General features: G+C 42.4%; 1 protein-coding gene across 3 annotated transcripts in view; it reads left to right on the top strand.

Moving 5' to 3' along the window:
* prkg1b (protein kinase cGMP-dependent 1b) overlaps positions 1–20461 on the top strand; it is a 556354-nt gene that overhangs the window by 356023 nt on the left and 179870 nt on the right. For all 3 annotated transcript variants that reach the window (XM_052027531.1, XM_052027532.1, XM_052027534.1), the window contains 2 exons: positions 13335–13412; positions 15748–15842. In XM_052027531.1, coding sequence (XP_051883491.1) covers positions 13335–13412; positions 15748–15842 — 173 coding nt within the window. The remainder of the gene's footprint in view (positions 1–13334; positions 13413–15747; positions 15843–20461) is intronic.

Consider the following 20461-nt stretch of genomic DNA (forward strand, 5'->3'; position numbering starts at 1 on the left):
ATGTGAAGAATCTGAAGAACAAAACATCGTCTAGGAGTTCTGCACAGGTCAGCAGTGAAAGTGAAAGGAAGCTAAGTCTGCCATGCGGATATATGGGAAGTTGTTAAGGAGCCCTACCTTCAGTCATTTGCTGCCAAATACTCTTGACTTGTTGCAGAATTTTTTTTTAACTTGCAGTGTGGACATTGCTGGCAAGGCCTGCATTTATTGTCCATCCTTAATTGCCCTTGAGAAGGTGATGGAGGCCACTTTCTTCAACTGTTGCAGTTCTTCTGGTGAAGCAGTTCCCGCAATGCTGTTGGGGAAGGAATTACAGGATTTGGACCCAGCAACAATAATGAAGTATTTTCAAGTCAAGATGGTGTTGCTGTGGAGGAGATTCACCTGCTGCCCTTGTCCCCCTCGATGGTAGATGTTATGGCCTGTCAGTATGACCCAGATGGGTATCTGCTGGCATTCTGTGGTTGACACACTAGCCTTGCACCAGTGGTTGATCGAATTAATTTTAGGGTGTTGGATGGAGTGTCAATCAAGCAGGCTATTTTATCCTGGATAATATCGAGCTTCTTGGAAAATAAAGATATTCTATCTTGGTCCTGAGTTGTGCCTTGTAGATAGAGGAAAAGTTTTGGTGTGTCAGGAGGTGTCATTCACCACAGGATACCCAGCCTCTGACTTGCTATCATAGCTGCAGTGTTGATGTGCCAGTCCACTTTAGTTTCTGGTCAATGATGACCCTTGGATGTTGATGATGGGGGCTTGACAATGGTCGTAATTGAATGACAAGGGTCGGTGTTTGGTCATTTTGTTTACCTTCTCGACTACCTGCCCCTAGATTTTGATGTGATTTTTCTAGGGAAGGTGTGCTAGAGTAACAAATAAAACAAGGACTCCTTTCTCTTTCTCTGGTGTAGAGGTAATCATGTTTGCCTCACACTCAAAAGATTCCCAGTTTGATCCTGGAAAGAAGCATACTTTATGGGATGCTCCTCAAGTTCTGGTTGCACCAGCCTCACGCTCCTGATTTTTGGGCACTCAGTGTGGAGAGTGGGACAAATCATTCAGACAATCTCTTCAACTGACTGCTCTTGGTCCCAGCCAAGGAGGCCAGGTCCAGACAGTGCGCCATCGAGGGGTCCATCTGAGACAACTACGTGACCCTCTTCTGAGAATACGTCTGTGCCCAGGTGTTCCTGGAGAGGGAACATGTGATGTCCACTGGTTCTCTGGAGCTCTTCCAGGTCCGATGGGCACTGAAGGCGATAGGTGCATTCTGGACAAGGATAATAATGTTTTAATTTGAGAATGATATAAGATTTGTAGATATTTAACCAAAAATGATGTAAATATTGTTAATATGTAAATAAAACTTTAAAAAAAATTCTCCTTCACCTCACTTCGTGGAATCATAGCGTTTCAGCGGTACTAAACATTGGTTAGGCCATACTTGGAGCACTGTATGCAGTCCTGGTCACCACATTACAGGAAAGATGTGGAGGGTGCAGGAAAGATTCACAAGTATGTTACCTGGATTGGAGGGCTTGAGTTATAAAGAGAGATTGGATAGGCTGGGTTTGTTTTTTCTGGAGCAAAGGAGGCTGAGAGGTGACATGATAGGGTATGTAGAATTATGAGAGGCACAGATAGGGTAGATGGTCAGAGTCTGTTTCCCATGTTAGGGATGTCTAAAACCAGAGGGCATGTTTAAAGTGAGAGGAGAAAGGTTTAAGGAGGATCTGAGGGGTAAATTTTTCACACAAAGAGTAGTTGGTATCTGGAATGAGCTGTCGGAGGAGGTGATGGAGGCAGGAACAGTAAAAACATTTAAGAGGAACAAGCAATCTGCTGGAGGAACTCAGCAGGTCGAGCAACATCTGTGGGAGGAAAGGAACTGTTGACATTCCGAGTCGAAACCCTGCATCCTTCTGATGCTGGTTTTCTACCTGAAACGTCGACAATTCCTTTCTTCCCACAGGTGCTACTCGACCCACTGAGTTCATCCATCAGATTGTTTGTTTTTCCAGATTCCAGCATCTGCAATCTCTTAGGTCTAACATTTAAGAGGCATTTGGACAGTACTTGAATGAGCAGGACATAGAGGAGTATGGAATTAATGTAGGGAAGTGGGATTAGTATAGATAGGCACGCTGGTCAGCATAGACACAGAGGGCCGAAGGGCCTGTTCCTACGCCGTACCACTCTATGACTCTATCTCAAGTATTTCTGTGTAAGCTTTCCACTTCACTTTAGTCATTCATCTTCATACATCAACTTGTATTGGTCAGCAGATTGTGCAGCTCTTTAAGTGGCTTTGCATAAGAATTACTGGCAGCTGAGCACATGGTGACGTAGGATGCCCATTCTGTGGGAGCAAATTTTCAGTCAGAAGAATTGACTGGATCTTTGGCACTACCTGTAGCCACATGTTATTTCCATACTAACATTTGCATGACCAATTATGTGTTTAGAAATAGCAGTGAATCTACTTCTCATGGACTGATTTTTATTTAATGAGTTCATTTTCCTAGACCCTGTGTTTGAAACTTAGCAACTATTGTACATAACAAAGGAAAAGTGTTTCATGTATGCAGCACTAATGAGTAGCAAGCTTGTCAGCATCTTTAAATGATACCCGTAAAATCACAAATCCTTCTTTCAATTTATTAGCAAAGAAAGAACACGTATTTCCATATTATTTTTCATATCCTCAGGATCCACAATCTGATTTACAGCCAATTAGCTTTGAAGTGCAGACACCATTATATAAGGAGACAAGAAAGTTATTTATTTGTATTTTTATGCTCTACAAACAGCCAGGACAAAAATGATTGGTGCCCGGACAAAAATGATCGGTAAGGTTTTGTTGACACAAGAGAGACTGCAGATGCTGGAAATCTGGAGCAACCAGACATGAAATGCTGGAGGAACTCAACAGGTCAGGCAGCATCTATGGAGGGAAATGAACAGTCGATGTTCTGGGCTGAGACCCTTCACTGGGACCGGAAAGAAAGAGGGATGAAACCAGAATAAAAAGGTTGGGGGGGGGAGGGGGAGGAGCACGAGCTGGCGAGTGCTAGGTGAGTCCAGGTGAGGGGTGAAGGTAGGTGGGGGAGAGGGGGGAAGTGGGAATGATGTGAGAAGCTGGGAGGTGAAAGGTGGAAGAGGCAATGGGTTGAACAAGATAGAATCTGATAGGAGAGCACAGTAGACCATGGAATAAAGGGAAGAAGGTGGGGAACTAGAGGGAGAAAGGTGTGGCTGACAGGCAGGTTGGGAGGACAGGGGAGCGGAAAAAGAAGGGGTAAAGGGCCAGAGGGATAAGGGAAAACCAAAGGGGGGGGAAGGAGAAAAAAATGGGGGGAGTGATTATCAGAAGTTAGAGAAATCGATGTTGATGCAGTCAGGTTGGAGACTACCAAGACAAAAAATGAGGTATTGTTCCTCTAATATGCGTTTAGTCTCAACTTGGCAGTAGAGGAGGCCATGGACAGACATGTCAGTGTGGGAAGGGGAAGTGGAATTAAAATGGCTGGCCACTGGGAGATCCTGTCTGTTCCAGGGGATGGAGCGAAGGTGCTTGGCGAAGCGATCCCCCAATTTGCGTTGGGTCTCGCTGATGTACAGGAGGCAGCACCGGGAGCACTAGAGGCAATAAATGCCCTGATGGATTCACACGTGAAGCGCTGCCTCACCCAACTCTTTCTCCGCTACATTGATAACTGCATTGGTGCTGCTTCTTGTACCCATGTTGCACTCATCAATTTCATCAACTTCGCCACCAACTTCCACCCTGCCCTCAAGTTCACTTGGTCCATCCCCAACACCTCTCTCCCCTTTCTTGATCTCTATGTCTCCATCTCTGGAGACAGATTATCTACCAACATCTTTTACAAACCCACTGACTCCCACAGTTACCCTGACTACGCCTCTTCCCACCCTGTCACTTGCAAGAATGTTATTCCCTTCTCTCAGTTCCTCCGTCTCCGTCGCATCTGTTTCCATGATGGAGCCTTCCATTCCAGGACATTTGAAATGTCCTCTCTCTTCAGAAAACGGGGTTTCGCCTCCTCTGCTATCAATGCAGCCCTCACTCGCATCTCCTCCATTTCCCGCACATCTGCCCACTCCCCATACACCCCCCCCCGACATAAGAAGGATCGGATTCCCCTTATCTTCACCTACCACCCCATGAGCCTCCGTATCCAACATATCATTCTCTGTAACTTCTGCCATCTCCAATGGGATCCCACCACGAGACACATCTTCCCCTCCCTTCCGCTCATCGCTCCTCACCAATCCCCCTCCAGGCACTTATCCCTGCAACCATGCCCTACACATCCTCCCTCACCACCATTCAAGGCCCTAAACAGTCCTTCCAGCAGAGGCAGCACTTCACATTTGAATCCGTCGGAGTCATTTATTGGATCTGGTGCTCCTGGTGTGGCCTCCTTTACATCGGTGAGACCCGACGCAGATTGGCGGACTGCTTCGTCAAGCACCTTCAATCCGTCCACCACAACAGCCAGGACCTCCTGGCGGCCGCCCACTTCAATTCCACATCCCACTCCCATACTAACATTTCTTGTCCATCGTCTCCTCTACTGCTAAGTTGAGGCTAAATGTGGAGTAGAGGAACAACACCTCATATTCTGTCTTGGTGGTCTCCAACCTGACAGCATCAATGTTGATTTCCCTAACTTCTGGTAACTCCCCCCTTTTTTTCCTCCTTCCCCCACCCCTCCCCGCTCTGGTTTTCCCTTATCCCTCTGGCCCTTTTACCCCTTCTCTTTCCTCTCCCCCGCTCTCCTGACCTGCCCGTCACCCACACCTTCCTCCCTCTGGTTCCCCACCTCCTTCCCTTTATTCCATGGTCTACTGTCTTCTCCTATCAGATTCCATCTTGTTCAACTCTTTGCCTCTTCCACCTTTCACCCCCCAGCTTCTCACATCATTCCCACTTCCCCCCTCTCCCCCACCTACCTACCTTACCCCTCTCACCTGGATTCACCTGACACCCGCCAGCTCGTGCACCTCCCCACCTCCCCCACCTCTTTTATTCTGGCTTCTGCCCTTTTCTTTCCAGTCCTGTTGAAGGATCTCAGCCCAAAATGTCGACTGTTTATTTCCCTCTGATAGATGCTGCCTGACCTGCTGAGTTCCTCCAGCACTCTGTGTGTGTTGCTTCAGTTAGGTTTTGTTGATGATTTTTGCTGATGTATAAATGCAGGCCATAAGACTGTGAGAATCTCCTTTTCTTCAGACTGTGGACCAGATCAGTGTGTGTCCACTTCTATTGAAAGATGGAGCCCTGTTTAAAACCACATCCAAATGATAACAGACAGGATTATAATGTACAGCAGTGGGAGGGTTTGGAAGTGGTGAACAATTAAAACTGACAGCACAACAGGAAGTGGTCTGCAACAGACTGGATTAGTGTTTAACACCCACCCTTTGGTCTGCAGGGAACATACTTAGGAGAACCAGGCTGTCAATTTCAGTTCTCAATTACTGCAATATCAACATGGCTTATGGAATTTCACTGTGGGCCAGCGACACCTGGGGAAGGTCCTAACTCGTCACTTATTGACATGTTCCTCTGTTGTGGACTGAAGACATGGCAGAGAAATATCTCGATAAGTGGTGAAATGTCATAGCTCTTTCCTGCCTAGTTACACCATGGAATCCTAGAGTCACACAGCCACAGAGACAGGCCCTTTGGTCCACCGTGTCCATGCCAACCATGCTGGAAGGTTAGTTTTACAACCCTGGAGGTTTGTATGTCTGATATATGCTCCTGTCTATTAAATCATTATGGTACTCATTGCATTACTGTGGACTTCTGATGAGGACCGAGTTGACCTGTAGCACCAGCCAGAGCTGGAGGTGCATTAACCAGCTAAATACTGACCTGCTCCAGAGAGGTGCACATCACAGGTGGTCATAATCATCACACAAAGAGTAAAGAGGATAAGCTTCCTCAAAGTCTCTAAACCCTAGTATCTTGGATGGCTCAGGGTGTTAGCATCAATTGAGGGCAGCTATTTGGTAGCTTGCTGGTGAAAGACCCAGTGCCAAGTAGTCCTGGTGGCCACACTTTATCAGTGATTGTCTGAGTGATCATTGCCCTTCTTTGCCTCATTCCAGAGCGTGGCCAAAGACACTTGCTGAATAATGCAGGATCAGGGCAGCACTAGTGGAACCACTGCCTAAACGGCACCAAACATTAGGGTTCAGTGCTGGCCTCGTGTTCTGTTTGTGTGGAGTTTGCACGTTCTCCTTATGATGTGAGGGTTTCCTACGGGTGCTCTGGTTTTATCCCACACCTCATAGACATGTAGATTGGTAGTTTAATTGGTAAATTGCCCCTAGTGTATAGGTGAGTGATAGAATCTGGGGGGAGTTGATGACAGTATGGGGAGAATAACATGGGATTAATGTAGGATTAGAGTAAACGAGTGGTAAATGGTTGCCGCAGACCTGGGGGCTGAAGGGCCTGTTTGTGTGCTGTATTGCTCCATGAAAGCAGAGTCATGCAGATGCACAAGACAGGTGACTGACTCCATGTCCTGGGAAAGAAGGAGCCATTTTTCTGTGATGAAAAGCACATGAAGAGCATGCACTTGGGTTTGTGCCTCTGTTTGCCTTTCAGTGTGTCACTGACTGTATGCATTACCCAGGAAAGTTCATGAGCTACAAAGACATCTATTCCCCCATGAAAGTATAATTTGTGTCTATCCACTTGAAAATCATTCTGCAGGTGTGTGCAAGATTCAAAGGACAGCTGCCATGGTGTATTTATCCTGCAGCAGTCCACCCTCCATGATCCTTAAACATCTCCTAGTAAACTACAAGTCTTTATCATCTCTGTTGTCTGTGGCTTTGGCAGAGGCTGAAGCTGACTGCTTAGGTCTGTGTTCTGACTGTTGAGATCTCCTGGTTGAGGCACCTTGAGACTGTGAGGGTCCTGCAATCAACTCCATTATCTGGATACCTGTTATTTAATTCCCCCATGCCTCCATCTCTTTGGCCAAGCACAGCAGAATCCCAGAGCCTTGTCCTCTGACGCGATCAATTGTGAGATAACTGTAAGGTCACCTGCACTTCTCTGCCTTCAGTTCTCTGCTCTCCACCCTGCGAGGAGGGAAAGAGGAATCCATGAGTGAGAATAATTTATGCGTTGAATGTATGGAAGGAGGTCAGTGGTGGGTGACTAAGGGAGAGGCATTATTAATCAAGGAAGGTACCAAAGCAGTGCTGAGTCATGATATAAAGACAGTGGATAAAAATGTGGAATCGGTTTGGGTTGAAATCATGAATAAGATAAGATATCTTTATTAGTCACATGTACATCGAAACACACAGCGATATGCATCTTTTGCGTAGAGTGTTCTGGGGGCAGCCCGCAAGTGTCGCCACGCTTCCAGCACCAACATAACATGCCCACAACTTCCTAACCCGTACATCTTTGGAATGTGGGAGGAAACCGCAGCACCCGGAGGAAACCCACGCAGACATGGGGAGAACGTACAAACTCCTTACAGACAGCGGCGGGAATTGAACCCAGGTCGCTGGCGCTGTAATAGCATTAAGCTAACCGGAAGGAAGACACCTGTGGGAGTAGTCTACAGACCCTCAAAATGTGACTTCTCAACAGATAGAACGTAAATGGGGAAATATCAAGGGTACATTTGAAGGGAACTCCAATTATCATGAGAGATTTTAACCTACATATTGACTGGACAAAACAAACTGGCAAGGGTATCACAGAAGAAGAATTTGCAGAATGCGCCAGTGATTGCTTTTTAAAGCAGTACATTGCAGAGCCTGTGCAGGAATGGGCTAGTTTAGATTTGGTCTTATGTAATGAGGAAGGATAAAAAGGGATCTTGTGGTTAAAGATCCTCTCGGGGGTGGTAACCACAATATGGTAGTATTCCACATGCAGTTTGAGGTTGAATACCATAGATCCATAGCCAGTGTCTTCAATTTAAATAAGGGCAATTATAATGGTATGAGGGAGAAATTGTTTAAGGTGGACTGGGTAAACAAGTAGATGAACAGATATTCAAACAGCTAGTATATAATGCTCTGCAAGAGTTTACCCCAGTCAAAAAGAGGGATTCCATGAAAAAGAGACACAATCCATGATTAACAAAGGAGGTAAAGAATAATGTTGAAAAATAGGGTATGCAAAGTGGCAAGGGTGAGTGGTACAGATATGGTTTTGTTACCTAAAAAAGATATAGTAACATTGGAGGCAGTCCATAGGAGATTCATCAGTTTAATTCTTGGGATAAAATAATTCCCCAGTAACTACAGAACCCTGCTTTACAAAATGACTGATGTGACATGTTAGAACCATAGAACACTACAGCACAGAAAACAGGCCATTCGGCCCTTCTAGTCTGTGCCAAAACGTTATTCCACTAGTCCCATTTACCTGCACCCAGTCCATAACCCTCCAGACCTCTCCAGTCCATGTATCTATCCAATTTATTCTTAAAACTCAAGAGTGAGCCCCCATTTACTACATCAGATGGCAGCCCGTTCCATGCTCCCACCACTCTTTGAGTGAAGAAGTTCCCCCTAATGTTCCCCCTTTCACCCTAAAGTCATGTCCTCTCGTACTTATCTCTCCTAATCTAGGTGGAAGGAGCCTATTCGCATTAACTCTGTCTATACCCCTCCTAATTTTGTAAACCTCTATCAAATCTCCCCTCATTCTTCTGCGCTCCAAAGAATAAAGTCCTAACCTGTTCAGTCTTCCCCTGTAACTTAACTCTTGAAGACCCGGCAACATTCTAGTAAATCTCCTCCGTACTCTTGTACTCCAAATTTGGCTGTCCATTGGCTGCTTGCAGTTCCAACTGCATTTATATGTACATTACAAAATGCCAAACACGTTGAGTAACATATTTGGTATTTCAGTTCTATTTCATTGGGATGGACTGCACTTTGTTCAGAACCAAAGCCCACTTGTCCTCTTCTGATCAGCTCGACTTCAGGTTCCTTTGCAAGGTGGAGGTACAGAATGGGCTGGAGTTCAAGTGTGAACCCTTCTTCCACTGGACTCAGCACTGAATCACTAGCTTGTTCCAGATTCTACTGAGCCAAAAGGCTCGACACAACTTTGTGTCTGGCCTCTCAGTCAGCATAGATCTATTTATTTGAACAGAGATTACCAACTTGGGTGGAAAGGTGAATGCAATTAAACATTTAGTATTTTGTTTCTATATTTTAATTTAAATTGCATCTTTAATGAACTATGAGTTAAATGTGTTTTAAACATATTATTTTAAACCTTTAAAATATTTTTATTAATTTTTGATTATTTTTATTTTTACTTTTTTACTTTAAGTTTTTCTGTCTATTTCAACTGTTTCTTATGTCTCTAATCAGGAAGATTTAGAAACTATTAAAAAGTTCTTGCCTTAGACAGCAAGAGCTGTCAAAGGACCCTCAGGACAGTGTGAGGGGGCGGGCCTCGAGTACCACTCAGGCTCAGTTGCTGCTCACAGATTACCTGGCTCTGCAAAACCACACAACAATGTGCCATCAAGTTTGAATGAACCTGCAGGGCCTCAAAACCTTACTGCGGCCATGGGGATTGGATGGGGGAGGTGGGCTACAAATTTGAGGAGGTGGTCAAGTCAAACATGATCTAGCGCAACGTATATAAAAAAAAACTTGCATTACATAGTTCAATTTCTGGGCTTTATCTTCTCTGTATTTCCAATTTGGTAAAGTTTAGTATAGCTAACAGCATTTCCTGTATTCATGACACACAGTATTTCTCTGTTTTTCAGACGTTTGGGAGAAAAGAATGCCAAATTATTGGTGCTTCCTTCCACACAATAGCTTTTGAAAAACATTGATGTGCCCCATCCATTATCTACACTTTATATTTAATTATTTGTGGACACACATCCTGACCTTTATTTCATTGCTCTGGTGGTCTCGAATTTCATTGCAAATTGAGAACATGCCTGATGGTTGCCCTGAAGGCAGTGCTGCCTTCAACAGCTTGCTATGTTTATTGATGCTACCAATAACTTGGTGTCAAGCATTTTTAAACAAAGACACAATAGCATTGACTTGCAATGTGGTGTTGCAGTTTGACACGTCTGCCTCAGGCCCTACCAATCTGCCTCAGGCAGGATCACAGCCTGAAATTCTGGAGCATCTTTTACTTGTTCGAATGTCCTATAAGTCAAAGACCAAATAATGTTTTAAAGCCCAGTTAATTGAAACAAAATAACAGAAGAGTGGGATTGCAGTACATTATAATTTGACATCTGATATCAAAATCAAAGGGCTTAGCCTGTCAGCATAGACAATGGTTTTTCTCCAACTTGCTATCATTGTATAATTTATGTTTTGTGTGTTGTCTGAACCGACGTGCCTGTGATGCTGCTGCAACCAAGTTTTTCATTATACCTGTCCCTCATTATCCTTGTGCAGAAGACAATAAACGACTTGGCTTGACTTGACTTTCACCTGGTGTTTAACTATGACATTGCTTTTACTTTAGTCAGTGGAGAGAGATTTAAATCCTAAACCAGCAAGATGCCCAGTCAATTTTATTGTTCTGGGCATCATGTAAATGCCCATCTGATACTCTTAGATAGCCACATGAATGATAGAAAATGAAGGGTTATGTGGGAGGGAAGGGTTAGATAGATCTTAGAGCAGGATAAACTCTGTGTGCAACATCGTGGGCCGAAGGGCCTGTACAGTGCTGTAATGTTCTATGTTCTATGATGCAAGCTGTGCAGGTCCAGTTGATAATTACAAGGCAGCCATACACTGCTCAGTGGCAATTGAGTAAGTTTGTTTGCAGGGTGAAGGTTGGTGAGAGGAGTAGGGGATTTGTGGAGCAGGAGGAATTTGGGGGAATGGAAATATTTCTTGGCAACCTCAAAGTGACAGAACTCTGATTTGCATATATTTATGATCTCAAATGCGAATCATGTGGACACATCAATTGCTTGGTGGGGTGAATGGTGACAGAATGTGAAACAATTTGATTTTAATTCCCAGTCTGCTTATATTCAACCAATTGGAGGGAATTAACATCCACCCCATATTTATCATTGAACAGTGTGAAGTGATTGTGCTGCTGAACTGGTTGTGTACAAGGAGTAAAAGGATGTGACATCAGAGACACAGTATGAAACATGAGGTGTAATACTTAGTGAATATGATGAACATCTCAGCATACAAGTCCTTAACAGAAAATAATGCAGTTTGTAGAGACTATGAATCTCCAATGACTATTTCAGTAGCTGGATCAGTACATTGTTCTTTAAAACTTTGTTGCATCTGACACAACACCCTCTCCTAGAATGGCAATAGTACGGTGTTGATATTTTGGTACTGATCTGTTGCTCTCACTCGGAGGCAATTCATCCTGATTATCTGCCATTTTTCCTGCTCCAAAACATTTAAAAATCTTTATTCTTATCTTCAAACCTTCACCTTACTTAATTCAACACCTTCACATTGCCTTCCCCACAAACCTTCCAGATGTATCTTCCTCTGCCTCACCACTGCAGGCAGAGCTTTCAGCCAAGCCAAGTTCTTTGAGGTTTCTTTCCAGAGCTCCTCTCAGACTCTTTCTCCTTCTCAAAATGTAAACTCTCATCTCAGGTTCACTAAAGTAATTCTCTTCATATTGAACTGTAATTTATAATTAGATGCCTCGCTCATGAAAGGACAAGTTGAAGAAAATCATCGTCAATAAGATAACAGAAGGTAGTCCTCTGAAATTGGAATGTAAATGCAATGTAAAAGTGCTTTCTGCTGACACGGACCAAATAAAATGGGCAAGCAATCTTTTCTATTTTTTGTTGAAGCATATAAGATTCTGAGGAGGCTTGACAGGGTAGTTGAGGAGACAATGTTTCCCACTGTGGGGAAATCTGGAAGCAGGGAGCATGGTTTTACAATAAGGGGGTCACTCATTTAAGGTGGAGATGAGAAGGAATTTCTTCTCAGAAACAGGCCCAATAGCCCATCATGTCCATGCTGACCATTAAGTTCTTAGCGAGACTAATCCCATTTACTAGGACCTGATCCATCGCCTTCTATGCCATGGCGATTCAAGTGCTTGACTAGATGCTTGTTAAATGTTGTGAGAGTACCTGCCTCCACCACCATTCAGGCAGTGCATTCCAGATTCCAACCACCTTCCTCAAGGTGAAGAGGTCCTTCCTCAAGTTCCCTCTGAACCTCTTACCCCTTACCCTCAATCTATGCTCTCTAATTTTAGATACCTCTGCTATGGGGAAAATTTTCATATTATCTACCCTATTTATACCCCTCATAATTTTGTATACCTCTATCAGGTACCTCCTTAGCCTCCTCCATTCCAAGGAAAACAAACCGAGCTTATCCAGTCTCTCCTCGTAACTGAAGCACTCCATTCCAGTTAACATCCTGGTAAACCTCTTCTGCATCCCAGTGAAGTCTATAGCATACTTTTAAAATTAAGTCTTTGAAAGTGAGTTACAGAACTAGACTACTGTTTCTAAGATTTCCCATCACATATGTACATTCAGAAATTTACCATAATGTAGCTATAAATGCATGCAGACCATGTTAGACAAGGGCACCAAAATTTCTTGGATTTGCTTCAGTATTACTTTGTGAATATTTCTTAGATATCTTGTAGAGATTGTCTAAGAAATTTTGCTGCCTCTCTGCCTCCCCCTTGTGCTTGAATTGGTTTGCATATGCTTAGGTTGGGAGACATAAAGTGAGATTAAATGTAAAAATGTTTCATTAAGTACTTAGCTCCTGCTTTGTAATAGGGGCTTGGGAGTACATGTAATGTGTATCTCCCCTACTGGCCTAATAATTAAAGGCACAATCTAATGTCAGTAGAAAAACCAAGATTCTATTCATGGTCTGTGCTGAATTAATTGATTTCTTCTATTACAGAGGTTGGGGCATATCTCAGTTTAGAGTGCAGGGTAAAATGAACCCAGCTATGTACTCTTAATTGTAGCCCAGTTATCCAGATAAGAATGAGTGCCCATGTAAACATGAGAAAAAAGTTGTAGCAGACTGATCTACAATGTGCTCAGCTGCTAAATAGCCAGCCCAATAACACTGATTTTTAAGGTTCATTTGTGTGACGTGCCGGACGACTGGAAAGAAGGAACTGAAATAGAATACTGTTTACCTAATATTGCTTTTGAATGGCGTATGATTCAGTTTTGTAGGATTTTAATTTAATATTCTTCAGCCATTGAACAGTTTACCACAGAGGACCATGTACTCTCAATTCAGTGTTGAGAATGATGATGAATTTTGTTTTCTTTTCCTCACAGACTTATTATGAAGATGGGGAGTACATCATTAGACAGGGAGCCCGAGGAGACACTTTCTTCATAATTAGCAAAGGGAAGGTAAGATGTCTCTGGAAATTAATACCGTTAACAGGGTGTGCCAAAGAATGCAATTACAACCAAGCTAACCCATGCTGGATCTTGGTTTCTGCAATTGCTCACTGTATATAGTGTTGCTACTAAAGCATTCAAATACAGGACTAAAATGTTACAATACAACTTTGTTTGAGATTTTAAAGAACAGGTTCTACTTTAAGAGCATGCCTTGGATACATGCTGGACTATTGTTTAAAGTCATATCATATCTTCAACTGACGATAGTATTTTCCCAGCAATTGCACAGGGCCATGACCATATGTTGTGTCAGATCAAAAGTTAAATGTTATTCAGTTCTCCTTCTCCCTCAGATGACCAACTCATTTAGTGGATGCTGATTCATTTAATTCCTCTGTGTGAGAAAGCCCTAATTCTGGCTGGGTCAGAGATCACCCTGTACAATGGAAACATCTGCTTTTGGCACACACACATCCAAATATATACATGTTACAAATAGCAGAGGCCTTTAGACAGGTAATGAGTGCTGCAGGTAATCTTGCCTGGCTGTTGTCCTCAAGGTGTCACACAATTCCATCATTCTGGAGCAAAATCCCTCAATCAGCACCTACTTAGTGCTGTGTTATAATGGTGTTGGCACTCTTTGCAATCCTTATTATAATGGAAATTATTTTTAAATATTTCATTCTTTACATATACCAATCGACCCACTAAGCCAGTTGCCTGAGGCAGCTTCTGTTCTTGACTGGAATATGTCAGCCTTTGTAAGAATGAAATATAAATGTGAAAATTACTTCTGACAGTTGTACTGATCGACATGCTTAGAAAAATGACTAATTTATAAACTTCACAGCAAATGGAGCTTGGCTTATGTGATGCCACTAATCTTAGCAAAGAATAGTTGCGGTTTTAGAAAAAAATTGTAGTATTAATAATTTGTGGGACTCTATATATGGAGGTTCTACTCAGTTCCGAAGGAGCAGGACAAGATTATTATTCGGTTTTGATGGAACCTGAAATGTAGTTATTCAGCCAAGTAAGCTTTTTGTAGCTTCAATCTGCAAAAGCAATACTTTTCTCACCACACAGAATTATTAATGCCATTTGTGTTGTAACTTAATTTAATTTGACTGCTGCCTTTCCTCATCTAGTGACTTAATTATGACTTTTTTCATATTAATGAGATTCTTGACCATGCCCTTTACTATTTTAGTTTTGAGGAATTGCTTGAGTTAACTATTATGATATAAAGGACCAAGATTAAGTTATAAACTGTATTATTAGTCTTAGATTGTCCCAGCAAATACACACAATGGACAATGTGATTTCCTTTGTGTGATTGTAGAGACATCTATATTTTGGTTTCTATATTAATGTTTTTATGTGCACATAAAAGTAAAGGATTCTGTGCACATGAACACCTTCTACATTTCTATCAAGATACATCTTCCATCAACTCTTATGTCATTTTCTTCTTCCTAACTCATTTTAAAGGAACACCCAAACCTGATTGTGGAGTAAGTGGAACTCCAGATGTATCATTCAATTTCCATTTCATTTCTTATAAAATATTTCTTGTTCTGAAATGTTTCTTGCATTGGACTTGCATATGCCCTGCCACTTTAGGGGGTAGCTGTATTTCTGAATCTTAATTCTAAACTATGGTTTGGTTTCAGTGCTGTCTCTAACTATGCCTAAGCAGGCTGTGGGATGGAGCAGTTTGTGGCAGTGGAAAGATTGGTTTCATGGGAACAGTGGATCCATCTGAATCCAGTGCATTGTGCGCCCTTGCAGTGAATCAGCAGTTGGTAGCAATACTGATTATGAAGCAGCTCCTTAACTTTGTCTGACAGATGAATGAAGAGGAGATTTAAGCACAGGGAGGAGAAATCAGTACAAGCTATATCCAAATTTAATTCCTCTGATAAGATGGGTAGCTGTTACATGATCATATTAGAAGGTAATTGTTCAATGTGGAACAGAAAATCCCAAGTTCCCTACTTGGTTTGCAATGAGTGAGTTGACCTCAGCCAGGAAGTTAGCCAAGCAACAACATACATGACTTGAGGGTGGGAAAATCATTCAGAGGTTATGTTCTGAATCCATATACAGAGTCCCAAATTTCCTATGTGCACAAAGGAAATTCATTATTTAACTGTTAAGGTTAAATAGCCAGATCAACGCCATTACATGGACCATGTGGCTGAGAGATCTGGAAACCTCTCAGTCTGTGAAGAATCATTTTTGACAGTAGACTGTATCTTCGGAGGAAATTCACATTAAAGAGAAATGATCTGCAGTCCCATTACTAGAAGTGACAATGTGATTGGTTTGTTGGCAGGTGAATGTAACACGGGAAGAGTCATCAAATGAAGAAGCTGTGTTTCTTCGCACATTAGGGAAGGGGGATTGGTTTGGAGAAAAGGCTCTTCAGGGGTAAGTTCAACGGAAAATGTACTGATGGCTACAGAAGTTATTAACAATTAATTTCTCATTGTAAATGGTATAACTATCGCAAGAAGCTTCCATTTTCAACACTTGTCAGTTTTGATCCAACAAGACAGTTTTCAGATTTAGAGATCTAAAGCCAAATCCCTTGTATGGCCCCTTTATGTTAGAGTGTTACTTCTCTATAGAAGCAGCCACAAGCTAACCTGATTCTGCTGGCACCCCAGTGTTTGCATATGGATATTTTGAACAATGGTGGGCATTTTGCAAAAGTCTCGCCAATGAGATTGGATAATCATAAAACAAAAACAAAACTACAGCTAGGTTCACTTTCCATATAGTCCTTTGTATTCAGCAGTCTATTATAATATCTTAAAGCAATGATCACTATATCCACTGCAATGTCAAGAATAAATTACATCACCTATTATGACTGGGAACTCACTGCCAATGTGCACTGAATCCACTGTGGATATGTTGCATTTCTTGTCTAGTGGCCATTGTGTTGTTTTGTTACTGCCCCTCCACTCCCATCAAGGGGTGGGGTACTGTAATGGTTAAATTACTGGAATAACATCTAGATTTCTTGACCATTAGTCTACAGAAATGAGTACCGATCCTACCAAGGTAGTGGGGGGGATTTAAATTTAAATAACTAAAAGAAATCTTGTCTCAGTAATTTAGAAACTCATCTGGTGCCCTCACCTGGTCTGACCTATATGCAGCTCCAGATCCAATGCGGTTAACTGCCTCCTTAATACAGGAGCAATTAGGAATGGACACTAAACACCAGTATTGCTAGCAGTGTCCCTTACACCATTAATAAAGCCCCTCAATCAGTAAAGAGTCCATCCTGTGCAAAGAGGATGGATCAAAAGCTTTAGTACTGAAACACAAGCTTATCATAAGCAAAAGACTTGGCAAGCATAATGTCATATAGAAAGAAGATAAAATGATTATTAGGAACAGAATGTTGATAGTGCAAGCTGGTCCCATTAACACAGACTCTAAAGCTTGTTTGGCCAGCACCCCTACTTCGCACAAGGACTCAAAAGTCATACACCGGGCAACTCAGCTTTCTGTAATGTGAACCAGTTGTCTAACATTTGGGTTTAATCTACCTGGAGCTTGAAAGATATTTCAAGGCATTTCCAACATATGAATTTTCACAAGGATCTTCATTGATGATGATCAGGTGATAAAGCAGCTTTTATTGGCCAGATAATTTTTATATGTCAAGACAGCAACCTGACATGACTCCCTGTTTGTTTGAAAACTAATCTATGTCGCTTGATGTATTAGCGTATTTAACTTCGTTTAACATAGTGCTGAGAGAGATCTCAGAAACATATCCAAGGCATTTGGCTAGTGCTATCCCAGGTCCTGGAAATGATATGTTAGCCAGTCACCAATATTTCTCAGGTCACCAGTATTTCTTTTGCAGCCATTAGCAGGAGGACATGCTTCAAGGTCAACCTGTGATATTTCTGCTTGGGTTGGGGACTGCAAACCATGTGTGCATTTGGATTGGCTTCGGCGTGCCCATAATAAGACCTGAGTTTCATTCATTTAGACTTGTGGAATGCTTCAGTGCTGTTCATTTAAGCTCCAAATCACACTCGGGGCAACCTGTTTAATGTGTATTATAGGTTTCCACCAGGACTACTGGTATTTGTGGCACATAGAAACCAGTGAGATTCTATGGATATGCCTGCTTCGCTCAACAGGTTAAGATAACATTTGAATGGACTCTTGTCCCTGCGTTGTTACTCTGACTTCCCCTGTATGTCATGTTGCAAAGAGTTTCCATTTTCATTGGTTGCTTCAGCTTTCCTTGTGCATTCTTTCCTCATCGGCATCTCTTGAAGTAGATGTGGAAGCATCTATTTCAGCAAATAAGATGATGCTGGAGGAACTCAACAGGCAATCAGTGTTCAGGTCGGGACCCTTCTTCAGGACAGTGATAGGTGGACAAAAGAGGGGAGGCGGGGATTGGAATAGGGTGGTGATAGATAGATGCAGGTAAGAGATAGTGATAGGCAGGTGCGGGGGAGGAGGGGAGAGCAGATCCACTGGGGATGGGTCAAAGGTAAGAAGAGTGAAGGAAAAAACGCTGGGAAAGGGAAGAAGTGTTGGGGGGGGGTGGTTTGTGGGGAAAGGGGGTGGAGATTACCTGAAGCGGGAGAATTCAATATTCATGCTGTTAGGTTGCAAGGTTCCGACGAAAAATGAGGTCCTGTTCCTCCACCATACTTCTTCTCTTCTTCCCTTTCCCAGCTTTTTTTTTTCTTCTCTCTTCTTACCTTTTACCCATCCCCCGGTGGATCTACTCTCCCCTCTTCCCCCGCACCTCTTTTGTCCACCTATCACTGCTCTGCTTTTTCCTCCTATTTATTGGGCTTCCCCTTTTCCTATCTTCAGTCCTGAAGGAGGATCCTGACCTGAACGTTGACCGCCTGCTTTTCTCCATGGATGCTGCCTGGCCTGCTGAGTTCCTCCAGCATTATCATGTTTTTCATCTTGATATTCCAGCATCTGCAGTCCATTGTTTCTCTACTTCAGCAAATAGTCCATTATTACTAGTTGCTGATGTTGAATAGGGAGGCTTTTGTGAAATAGTGGATTTGATTCATTGCTGCATCAAAATGCAATGTTCTTGACATTCCAAGAATATGGCCGTGAAAGTGGATCATGAGATCCTAACATTTAGTGAATAGATCTGAAGTTCTGCTCTCTGATGTTTTAGTAAAAGTGCTAGTGATAAGTTGATGAAGTGCTAGGGTGTATTTTGTGCTGGTATGTGTCTTCTCCATGAGAGGAGGAAAATTGGGTAAAAATTTCTTATCTACGTCTCGTGAAGCAATTGTGGGCACAACTGCTTTAGTAAATAGTCCATTAATAATGGTGAACAATGTTAGGGGATTGGTTATGTGCCATTTTCCAAAGAAGCATGAGTTGGTTATCCTAATCTCAGCAATTCTTCATGAGTTCTGTTACACTATATGTGAATGAGTTTCTTCTTGATTTAGTGATTTTAAGCTTGTTCAGTTTTGAGTTTATTAAGATTTAAGTACAAATATAATATTACCCTTAAGACAAAATAATCGTTTCTGTCAAAGGTAACTGTTGAGACAAGGCTCAGTTTTATAGGCATTTATATTGAGTAAGTGCCCTGTATTACACTGTGGTTTCTGAAACTGCAATGTTGATGGTTTTGGAATATTGCTTTCTCAAGATGTTGACCCACAATAAGAAGAGCCTGGGCTGCAAAGAAAGGTCTTTCCAAGTGGGTTCCAATAACAGGGATATCAGCATTAGGAATTCTGTGATACACAATCCTGCACCTGCAAGGAATTTTATGGGAAAAGTTGTAGAAGAATGCAAGAATGACAGGCTCCCCATTAAATTTGGTGATAGCAGGGAATGGAATGCAATGCAGCTAAATGGTTTTAATGTACACCATCTTGGTTTATGATTCATTGGAGCATTGCTAATCGGGCTGTTATCCCATTAAAATCAATGGAGTTATAATCAGTCAGGCTGTGTGTTATGATAATTTCTGCCAGATTAGAGCCAGATGGTGAGAATTGCCTTCTAATATCTCTGATTCTATACAGAAACATATAAAATCCGGAATGAAAGGGCTTACGTATGATGAGCGTTTGTCGGCTCTTGGACTGTACTCACTGGAGTACAGAAGAATGAGAGGGGACCTCATAGAGACACTTAAAATATTGAAAGGACTGAACAGAGTAGATGTGGCTAGGCTGTTTCCCTTGGTGGGTGAGTCCAGGACCAGAGGGCACAATCTTAGAATTAGAGGGTACAGGTTTAAAACAGAGATGAGGAGAAATTTCTTTAGCAAGAGGGTGGTGAATTTGTGGAATTCCTTGCCAGGTACAGCAGTGGAGGCCAGGTCATTGGAGGTGTTTAAGGAAGAGATAGATAGATATCCAAATAGTCAGGGTATCAAGGGATATGGGGATAAGGCTGGAAATCGGGGTTAGAATAGTGTGGGTTTTTTTGGCCCCCCCAATTTCTCATTTCTTTTTCTTTTTTCCCTTTTCCTTGGAGCAGACTCGATGGGCCGCATGGCCGACTTCTGCTCCCTTGTCTTGTGATCTTGTGATAAAAGAATTCAACACACTCCCCAACGAGAAAGGTAGCTTTAAGAGTCAAATCTAATCCAATTCACAACAGGCATGTGGAGCACAATGGGTGGAGGTGGGGCGACCATGTTTTCAAAATGTCGAGTGGGGTAGATGCCACCTAAAAGAAAATGGGTCATTGTTCAGACAATTTCGTAATAGGATGTGTTTTAACCCCACTCACACAATTGATATGAGTCCTGTGAAGGATCATAAGCTCAGTAAGAGGAAAATAGGGTGAAAATTTCTTTTCTCGTCTACATCTCGTGAAGCAATGGTGGACACAACCGCTTTAGTAAATAGTCCATTGTTTACTGCAAGTTCAGTTGCAAACTCTACTGGTACTAATGTTTAAAGTTGGCAGATTCTAGGACCTCATGGTCCGTCTTGGTCAGGTTCCTGATGCTCATGGTGAGAGACTGGGCTCATGTATATCAGACTCAGGAAAGCTTCTGTTAG

The sequence above is a fragment of the Pristis pectinata genome, chromosome 12 (assembly GCF_009764475.1).
Source record: "Pristis pectinata isolate sPriPec2 chromosome 12, sPriPec2.1.pri, whole genome shotgun sequence".
Classification (NCBI taxonomy): Eukaryota; Metazoa; Chordata; class Chondrichthyes; order Rhinopristiformes; family Pristidae; genus Pristis; species Pristis pectinata.